Here is a 10,630-nt window from a genome sequence, read left to right as displayed (position 1 = left end):
AAAACACTCCCATTTACCATTGCAACAAAAAGAATAAAATATCTGGGAATAAACCTACCTAAGGAGACAAAAGACCTGTATGCAGAAAATTATAAGACACTGATGAAAGAAATTAAAGATGATACAAACAGATGAAGAGATATACCATGTTCTTGCATTGGAAGAATCAACATTGTGAAAATGACTCTACTACCCAAAGCAATCTACAGACTCAATGCAATCCCTATGAAACTACCTACGGCATTTTTCACAGAACTAGAAGAAAAAAGTTCACAATTTGTATGGAAACACAAAAGACCCCGAATAGCCAAAGCAATCTTGAGAACAAAAAACGGAGCTGGAGGAATCAGGCTCCTTGACTTCAGACTATACTACAAAGCTACAGTAATCAAGACAGTATGGTACTGGCATAAAAACAGAAATATAGATCAATGGAACAGGATAGAAAGCCCAGAGATAAACCCACGCACATATGGTCACCTTATCTTTGATAAAGGAGGCAAGCATATACTGTGGAGAAAAGACAGCCTCTTCAATAAGTGGTGCTGGGAAAACTGGAAAGCTACATGTAAAAGAATGAAATTAGAACACTCCCTAACACCATACACGAAAATAAACTCAAAACAGATTAAAGACCTCAATGTAAGGCCAGACACCATAAAACTCTTAGAGGAAAACATAGGCAGAACACTCTATGACATAAATCACAGCAAGATCCTTTTTGACCCAGCTCCTAGAGAAATGGAAATAAAACCAAAAATAAACAAATGGGACCTAATGAAACTTAAAAGCTTTTGCACAGCAAAGGAAACCATAAACAAGACCAAAAGACAACCCTCAGAATGGGAGAAAATATTTGCAAATGAAGCAACTGACAAAGGCTTAATCTCCAAAACATACAAGCAACTCATGCAGCTCAATATCAAAAGAACAAACAACCCAATCCAAAAATGGGCAGAAGACCTAAATAGATATTTCTCCAAAGAAGATATACAGATTGCCAACAAACACATGAAGAATGCTCAACATCATTAATCATCAGAGAAATGCAAATCAAAACTACAATGATTTATCATCTCACACCAGTCAGAATGGCCATCATAAAAAAATCTACAAACAATAAATGCTGGAGAGGGTGTGGAGAAAAGGGAACCCTCTTGCACTGTTGGTGGGAATGGAAATTGATACAGCCACTATGGAGAACATTATGGAGGTTCCTTAAAAAACTAAAAATAGAACTACCATATAACCCAGCAATCCCACTACTGGGCATATACCCTAAGAAAACCATAAGTCAAAAAGAGTCATGGGACTTCCCTGGTGGCGCCATGGTTAAGAATCCACTTGCCAATGCGGGGCACATGGATTCGATCCCTGGTCCGGGAAGATCCCACATGCCACGGAGCAACTAAGCCCATGTGCCACAACTATTGAGTCTGCACTCTAGAGCCTGCGTGCCTAGAGCCCTTGCTCTGAAATGAGAAGCCACCACAATGAGAAGCCTGTGCACCTCAACAAAGAGTAGCCCCCGCTCGCCGCAACTAGAGAAAAGCCCCTGTGCAGCAACGAAGACACAACGCAGCCAAAAATACATAAATAAATAAATTATTAAAAAAAAAAGAGTCATGCACCAAAATGTTCAGTGCAGCTCTATTTACAACAGTCAGGACATGGAAGCAACCTAAGTGTCCATCAACAGATGAATGGATAAAGAAGATGTGGCACATATATACAATGGAATATTACTCAGCCATAAAAAGGAACAAAACTGAGTTATTTGTAGTGAGGTGGATGGACTTAGAGACTGTCATACAGAGTGAAGTAAATCAGAAAGAGAAAAACAAATACCGTATGCTAACACATATATATGGAATCTAAAAAACAAAAAAAAATGGTCAGAAGAACCTAGGGGCAAGACGGGAATAAAGACACAGACCTACTAGAGAATGGACTTGAGGATACGGGGAGGGGGAAGGGTAAGCTGGGACAAAGTGAGAGAGTGGCATGGACATATATACACTACCAAATGCAGAATAGATAGCTAGTGGGAAGCAGCCACATAGCACAGGGAGATCAGCTCAGTGTTTTGTGACCACCTAGAGGGGTGGGATAGGGAGGGTGGGAGGGAGGGAGATGCAAGAGGAAAGAGATATGGGGACATATGTATATGTATAACTGATTCACTTTGTTATAAAGCAGAAGCTAACACACCATTGTAAAGCAATTGTACTCTAATAAAGAGGTTAAAAAAAACTTTTAATAAAAATAAAAAAATTTTTTTAAATTTTTAAATTTTTAAATTTGTAAATATATACAACATGCTACAACATGGATAAAACATGGATAACAGCTGCACAACAGGAATAAACTACCAAAACACTATATTAAATGAAACAAGCCAGATGCAAAAGACTACACATTGAATGATTCATTTCTATGAAATATCCAGTAAAAAGGCAAATTTATAGAGACAGAGGCAATCAGCGATTATCTTGGTCTGGGGTTTTGAGAAAGGATTTAATGCAAATAGGCGTAAGAGAACTTTCTGAGGTAAAGAAGATGTTCTAAACCTGGCTGTGCTGATGATTACCCAAATCCGTAACTTTATTAATAAGCATTAAATTGAAAAAAGAAAAATTAACATCACCTGTAAGGAACAAGTGGATGTGATGTGTCTCCAGAGAAAGACACAGGATCACTTATTACTTTTCAAGGCAAAAATATTTATATAATTTTACTCTTATCATGAGGAAACATCAGAGAACCTCAACTTGAGGAACACTAAGAAATAACTACCTACAATTTTCAAAAATATTAATGGCTTGAAAACCAACAAAAGGCTAAGGAACAATTCCAGATAAAAGTTAACTAAGGAGACCTGACACCTGAAAGAAATGCATGATCCTGACCTGCATCTAACAGGCAAAAAAAAGAAAAAGAAAAAGAAAAAAAGGGTGGTGGTTAATTGGATGAAAGTAGACCAAGGGTACAAACTTCCACTTATAAGATAAATAAGTACTAGGGATGTAATGTATAGCACACTAATTATAATGAACACTGCTGTATGTTATACATTAGAGTTAAGAGAATAAATCTAAAGAGTTCTCATCACAAGAAAACAATTTTTTTCTATTTCTTTAATTTTGTACCTATAGGAGATGAGGGACTTTAACTAAACTTATTGTGGTAATCATTTCATGATGTATGTAAGTCAAATCATTATGCTGTACACCTTAAACCAACAGTGCTGTATGTCAGTTATATCTCAATAAAGCTGGAAGGAAAAATAGTACTAAATTTAAAATTTTTAAATAGATACAGAGATAGAGATAAATAATGAAGGGTATTGTTAGTATAATTGACAAAATAGGAAAACGGACTATGGATTAAAGCATGGCAGCAATGTTAAATTTTTCTTAAACTGATAACTGTTCTAAAATATATATGAGAGAATATTAGTGTTAGGAAATACACACTGAACAATTCTGGGGAAAAGAGTCTGAATATATACAACTTACTCTCTAATGATTCAAGGAACAAATATTTATGTATGTGTATTTTTATCTATCTATCTATCTATATATATATATATAAACATACATATCCTGTGGTCTTTCTGAGAGACAGGAATAAAGAATGATAAAGCCAACGTGGCAAAGTGTTAAAAGTTAATAGAGGATACATGAGAAATCTTTATATTGTTTTTGCACTGTTTCTGTAAGTTTGGAAATATTTCAAAATAACACATTAAATATTCAATAAAACAGCAGGACATTGATAATTCTTTGACATGACATTTATTTCTGAGCAATATGCTTAATAAGCAAACACTAGCAGGAGTCCCACCAAAGTCTAGAACAAGGGAAAATGCCACTCTTCCAATAATATTTGACATTGTACTGGCGATACTAGCCAACAAAATCAGACAAGAGAAAGAAATTAGATGTTTAAAATCTTAAAGGGAAGAAAAATAAGACCATTTGCAAACCATATGATTGTAAACCTAAAAAAAAACTGAAAAAAAAATAAGAGAATTCCATCAGAAAGCTGAATTCAAAATTAAGATACAGAAATCATTGTCTGTCACTTATAACACAGAAGCTGAAGTCCTTGGTTAAAAAAAACAAAAAAAACAAACTGCATTTGGCTTCAGCCTCAGCCTTTAAAAGGCCAAATAACTACTTCAATGACAGTTTTGTCATTCTTAAAATAGTAAAGGATTAATAATCGTGTGACAACACAGGCCATCATCGTATTGAATCACTGGGATAGCATCACTAATTCAATGCAATTCACCACTCAGTAACACGTTCAGGAAGTAAAGAAAGCACAACATAATATACCAGAATTACCAGTATTACTGTGAGGTAAGCAGAGAGTGAGTGGGCCAGTACCTCATTCTGCTTCAGGCAAAGACAAAGGTGTTGCTGTACAAGAGATGTTTGAAGCTGCCTTTTCTTATACAACATTTTCATATAAAAGCCTGTATTGCATGTTGCAAAAGGTCTCTCCAATTAAAGACAGAAGGAATAATGTACTTTGTGGATGACAATACCAAACAGCAATAAGATCCAACAAATTGCAGGAAAAGACCCACAATACTTTGCCATTCGGGAAGAAAACAAATCCCCTGTGTTATGTTTGTAAGTCCATAGAAAAGGATCTTGTCACATCAATACTGGATTGTGAGTTTGTGGGGAGTTGAAGGGAGCTCCAGCTTTAACTATGCTGTTTAGATATTCTAAAATATGTATTCAGGTATTATTCCCAAAGTGAATAAAAATAAATAGGAATTTTTAAAAGCTAGTAATGCATTCTAGGGGGATAGCAGAACAGCCCTCATCAGATGGACGATCAGCAGCCATCTTGTAACCTACCCAGAACCGGGATTTATTTGCTAATTCCGCCCCCACAGTGGTTCAAGCAGTTCATGTTGATTGGATAGTCAGGTTGGAATGACACCAAGAAAGCCCAATGAGTGGGCCTGATAATCCATCCTGACAGTCTTTGGACATCTTAGAGTAAACAAAAATAAGGCAGAAGGAAAGATATCTGATCTGGTGCTCGGCAAGCCATTCCTCAATTATATAGATGTTATGCCCTGAAAACACCTGGACCAGTACTTTCTAGCAGATCAGACCCCTTTTTAGGATGATGATGATGATATTGTTTACCATTCATTGGATATCGGCTACATGCCAGGCACTGTTCAAGATGATGAGAACAGTGACAAGTGGGAAAGACAGATTATAAACATCATAAACAGTAAATAGTTACTATTTACTAAGCACTTACTGTGTTCCAAGAACATTTTACATACATTATCTCACAACCCCCCTGCACAGTAGATGGCATTCTCCTCATTTCACATGTAAGGAAACTGAGGTTAGCAAAGGTGAAATGACTTGCCCGTGGCTGACCAAGGGCATTCCCTGGTGGTCCAGTGGTTAGAACTCCAAGCTTCCACTACAGGGGGGACGGGTTCAATCCCTGGTCAGGGAACTAAGATCCCAGCAGGCCTCACCGCACCGCCAATTAAAAAAAAAAAAAGAAAGAAAGAAAGGGGCTGACCAGAGGAGGAAATCGGGTGCGACTATGCCAGGCCCCCTGCCTTTGTCTCAGGACGGGACCACATTCCCTTGGGAGGGAAGCTCACAGTGAGTATTCACAGGGCCCAGGACAATGATGAGCCCAGATGTGAGACTATTGAGGTCAGGAGAGCCGTGGACAAGAGGTGGCACAGGCTGGGACAGGAGCCACCACGTTCAAGGCCCCCATCCCTGGCCAGGCCAACAGCCCCGAGCCCCACCCTGTGTTCTGGCCAAGTTTGGGTTCCTCCTTCTAGCCCTTAAAACAGAGCATGTTCACACTGACTCTCCTGAATGGAGCCCCCATTGAACATTCCCTGACCATGGGATATTCAAGCTTCGCCAACAGAATTCTCCAGGACAAAAGTAGTTGTTTCCTGCAAGCTCCCCAACATCTCCCCACCCCGCCCTCTGTCCATACAACAGGCGCACAACAACGGCTCCCATCACCTGGGAACACAGGGGAAGGTGCCAGTGGCATCCACATTCACCCCACGAGAACTCAGGTTCCTGGCAGGGCCCCCTATGCCAGTGTACAGCCCCTGTAAGTAACCCCAGCCAGCATCCTAACCTAAGCAGGGGAATTTCTTGGCCCGTGGCTGAAACACCGGAAGTGCAGCAAGGAGAGCAAATGCAGGCCGCGAGTGTAGGGGAAACCCCTCAAGGCAGGCCCAGGAAGTTTGAGTTCCCTTCAAGACTTTGTCACTAACAGGCTGGGATGTGACCTCAACCATAAACCGCCCTATTCCTGAACCCCTCAAATGCTGAATGAAAACAAATGCAGTGATCTTAAACTTTCTCACAAAACAGAATCTTTGTGGAGGTGCTTAAGGAGAATTCCTACGCCCATGACTCCAGGAATTCTGAGCAGTGGTTCTGGGATGCAGCAAAGAATCTGCATTTTACACCAATTGGCCAGAGAAGCCCAGTGTCTGCCAATTCACAAATCAATAGCTTGAACGCCCATCGAGAGAAGCCCGATTTAAATGGAATTCAGTACAAAGGAATGCTATGTGGCCCTCAAAATGAGAACATATAAGCTATTTTGTAAAAAGGGACAAAGTGAGCGATCACGTGGTTAAAGGACAGGGAGGGAAATGTTTCACCTTCCTCTGAAACCATATGAAAGTATTACCTATGCCAGAATCATTCTTGGATGTTTTCTCCTATTAACACTGGTCAGGCCGTCGAGCCACACCTTCTCTTGGCAACCACCTTCAAGGATCTGACAGTCATTGACATCACAGGCAAGGAGAGGCTTAAGGATGTCATCCAAAAATTCACCTCACTGTTGGACCAAAAGAAGATAAAAGGTCACTTCCAGGGCGAGATCTCAGGGGACGAAGGAACTACATCTCACTGTCCTGGTGCAGCGCTCCACTGGTGGGACTTGAACTTGAATCAGTTTTCCGGTTAAGGTTTTCCGTATCTGAGGTCAACACAAGGAAAGCCAGGAACTCGACCCAGGAAGCCTAGTCCTAGAGCGGCACGATTGCTCCGCCCCCTTGAGGCCTATGAAAGTATTTCTCTAGAGTAAACTACCCACCACAGCCCGGGCTACTGGGAGACACAGAGGCCTCCACTTCTAGGGGCGGAGCCTAGGAAGGGGCGGAGCTGAGCGTGAGAACGCTTTGCGACTCAGGTTCCGCCGGCCTCACTCACAACGTCCTTGGCCCACTCCTGCGCAAACCAGTCCACGTGAGGACCTGAAGATTCACACACGCAAAGCCGAGCCCAGCAGCTCCCCTAGAAGGCAGGACTGAGGGATCCCGAGAGGCGCCCCCAGAGCTCCGAAGGCTCCTCCCTCGTCCCGCAGTCCTGCGCCCCACCGCCCTGCGTCGGCCTCACCTGTCAAACCGATCTGTCACTGCCTGCAGGACCCAGCCCTTCCTCGCCTTCTGCCAGGCCCCAGGCCCGCGGCGACATTGAGAAGATGGGCAGCCGGCCCCGCAGCCCCAGCGCCTCCCCTGCGGACCGGTGGGGACCGCAGCCCGGAGGACCGGGCCCTGCTAAGTGCCGCCGAACGGAGGAGCCCGCGGGCCCCGAGTCCAAGTCCAAGGCGGCGCCCAGCCTGGACAACCTGACCTGGCCCCCGACCGCGGACACGCTCATCTTCGTGGTGGTCCTGCCCGCTGGCTGTGCCCTGCACGTGCCCCTGGACGACGTCGACCTGCTGCTGGAGCCCGAGCCAACGTCCGTGAGGCAAGTGTCTCTCGGAGATCGCATCCTCATGCTGGTCCCCGAGGCCCTCCTGGGCTCGGGAGTGGAAGGCCCGTGGGGACAGGGCCTGGGACGGGGCGCTTTCCTGAGCGCTGCCGGAGAGTACATGGCCCTGGAGCCGGGATTCGTCCGCGCAGCTGTCCCACAGATCGCCTGCCAAGAAGAGGTCAACGAGGAGGAGGCGGATGCTGACGCCGACTTCCTGCCGGCTGGGACGGATGCTGCTGCAGTCTCGGTCGCTGGGCTCCGCCCCTCTGCTGGATGTATGTCTGGCTTCGACCTGTTGGGCCTAGTCTCAGAGCCATCCCCTCGGGCCCCCAACACTAGTTCAGAGAGAGGCTCTCCTCACCACGACGACAACCTGGACTTGCACCTTCCGGAGCCCTTCCCTGACTCACCACTCCAACCTCTACCTCCCTCTCCAAGTCCAGGTCCTCACCAGCGTCCCCAACGCCCTCATGGTCCTCCACGCAAGGCCCGGAGATGCCTGTTCCCTGAATCAACTGCCTCCCACAATTCCTGGCCAACTGAACGGGCAGCAGGAGAGAGTCTTCTGATATTGGCTGTGTGTACCTTGCACACACCGTAAGAATCATACGAACAGATGCTTTATGGATGCAGGCTGCACTGCAGAGTTTTGATCAGTGACTGACTAAAACACCTGAAAGGAAGCTCACCCGGGCAATGAAAAGCCGCTTGAAATACAGTGTGCTTTCCGACACCCAGACTGCTCCTTAGATTTTCTCTAGGGAGGGCACCCTTAAGCAGCTCTACCCCCTCCCATTCGCTTCAAACCTAAGCGCCAGCACCTTTCTCTCAAAAGCCATCCTTTTCCGGGCACCCTGCCACTGCCCATACCCCTGTTCCCCCCAACCCCCTTAATAGAGTAATTGCTAAATTTGTTTTGTTTACAGGGTTTTGGACCTAGTGTCCATACTAGTTTACAGCAACCCTCTACCCAGTTTGACCTTTTCTGGATGGCAGCTCTAGCCCGTTTGAGGGAATGTAGCCAGTAGTTGTATGTGGACAAATTTTTGTTGGATACAGAACACAGAATGGGGAACAATGACCAGGCACCCTCCTCTTTTTGAATGAGCAGGTTGGCAAATGGTTTAACTTTATTGCTGGGTTTGGGGTGGTATTTTCTCAAAAGAGCCAGCTGTTTTCCATTCTTCTTATATGCTTTTAATATATTTCTCTTGTCCTGGGAAAGTTTGTAATTCTAAAGATTCTGTGTTTTATACTTCTAAGATCCCAAATATGTTTTGTACATTACTACTAGCATATAGAAATAATTTGCTCTTATATTTGTCTGATATCCAGCAAAATTACTTAATTTCTGTAACCACTTCTCTGTAGATTCTCTTGCTTGACTGATAAAGATCTCTCCAAATAATGAGAGTATGTCTCTTTTTTTTGACAAGCCTCTTACATCTTATTTTTCCTTAATCTTTTTTTAAAATAAATTTATTTATTTATTTATTTTTATTCATTTATTTTTGGCTGCGTTGGGTCTTCGTTGCTGTGTGCAGGCTTTCTCTAGTTGCGACGAGCTGGGGCTGCTCTTCGTTGCGGTGCGCGGGCTTCTCACTGCGGTGGCTTCTCCTGTTGCGGAGCATGGGCTCTTGGCGCACAGGCTTCAGTAGTTATGGCACGCAGGCTTCAGTAGTTGTGGCTCATGGGCTTCAGAGCACAGGCTCAGTAGTTGTGGTGCACGGGCTTAGCTGCTCCATGGCATGTGGGATCTTCCGGGACCAGGGCTCAAACCCGTGTCCCTTGCATTGGCAGACGGATTCTTAACCATTGCACCACCAGGGAAGTCCCTCCTTAATCTTTTTTTTTTTTTTCCTCCTTAATCTTTTTTATTGGCTATTACTTCAAATCCAGGTTGACTGGTATAGTCAATAGGGTCATCCCTTTCTTTTTCTTTTGAAGTATAGTTGATTTACAATATTAGTTTTTGGTGCACAACAAAATAATTCAATATGTTTATAGATTATATTCCAGTTAACATTATTACAAAAAATGGGTATATTTTCCTCTGCTGTACAATATGTCCTTATTCCTTACTTACTTTATACACAGTATTTTAATCTCTCAGTCCTCTACCCTATCTTGTTCCTCCCTCCCCTCTCCCCCGTGACAACCACTACTTTGTTCCCATTATCTGTGAGTCTGTTTCTGTTTTATTCTGTGCATTTATTTGTTTTATTTTTTAGCTTCCACATATGAGTGATAACATAGAGTATATGCCTTTCTCTGTCTGACTAATTTCATTAAGCAGAATACACTCTAGGTCCATCCACGTTGTTGCAAATGGCAGAACTCCATTCTCATCAGACTGGCATCCATTTGCACACACTTTGCAGTGGGTATTCAATAAAACCAAATGAGGTTTTCTTCTGATTTTCTTTTGACCTAAAAGTTTGGCTTTAATCCAGAAAGGGTGTTCTCTTTGGTGTCAGGTGGTGGGGGCTCTGGAGTCTGAATTCAGAGAAGTCATGTTGGGGCCTAAGTCATGAGATGTACAAGCACCTCATTTACCCACCATTGCCAGCTCTTATGGGGTAGTTTAAGTGTAGAGCTTCTACTCTTCCAGGAAACATGCCTGCTTCTTATATGTCGTCTCATTCAACTCCTCATTCTTGTGCCTATCTCTCTAAATGACGTAGCTTCACTAAGGAGGATTTGACGTGAACAAAATTGTTCATTTGAGAGGCTCCTTCGATAAGAAGGGGAGAAGATTTCTCAGTTTCAATGGGCAGCATATTTTGATTTGGTATAAGGAGGCTTCCAAAAACACTCTGAATCAAAAGCTGCTT

At 43.2% G+C, this 10,630-nt stretch overlaps 1 protein-coding gene across 1 annotated transcript; it reads left to right on the top strand.

The window, feature by feature from the left end:
- Positions 1-7,521: 7,521 nt before the first annotated feature.
- LOC103009888 (proline-rich protein 23C-like) lies at positions 7,522-8,397 on the top strand. Its single transcript, XM_007177500.2, has one exon. The coding sequence runs from the start codon at positions 7,522-7,524 to the stop codon at positions 8,395-8,397; it is 876 nt and encodes a 291-aa protein (XP_007177562.2).
- Positions 8,398-10,630: the final 2,233 nt, after the last annotated feature.

Source organism: Balaenoptera acutorostrata, chromosome 4, assembly GCF_949987535.1.
Source record: "Balaenoptera acutorostrata chromosome 4, mBalAcu1.1, whole genome shotgun sequence".
Classification (NCBI taxonomy): Eukaryota; Metazoa; Chordata; class Mammalia; order Artiodactyla; family Balaenopteridae; genus Balaenoptera; species Balaenoptera acutorostrata.
Note: the sequence above shows the minus strand (reverse complement) of the source record. Positions and strands in the feature narration are given on the sequence as shown.

Bases quoted from the DNA above. Each gene is read 5' to 3' on its own strand.
- LOC103009888 (XM_007177500.2), top strand. From the start codon at position 7,522: ATGGGCAGCCGGCCCCGCAGCCCCAGCGCCTCCCCTGCGGACCGGTGG.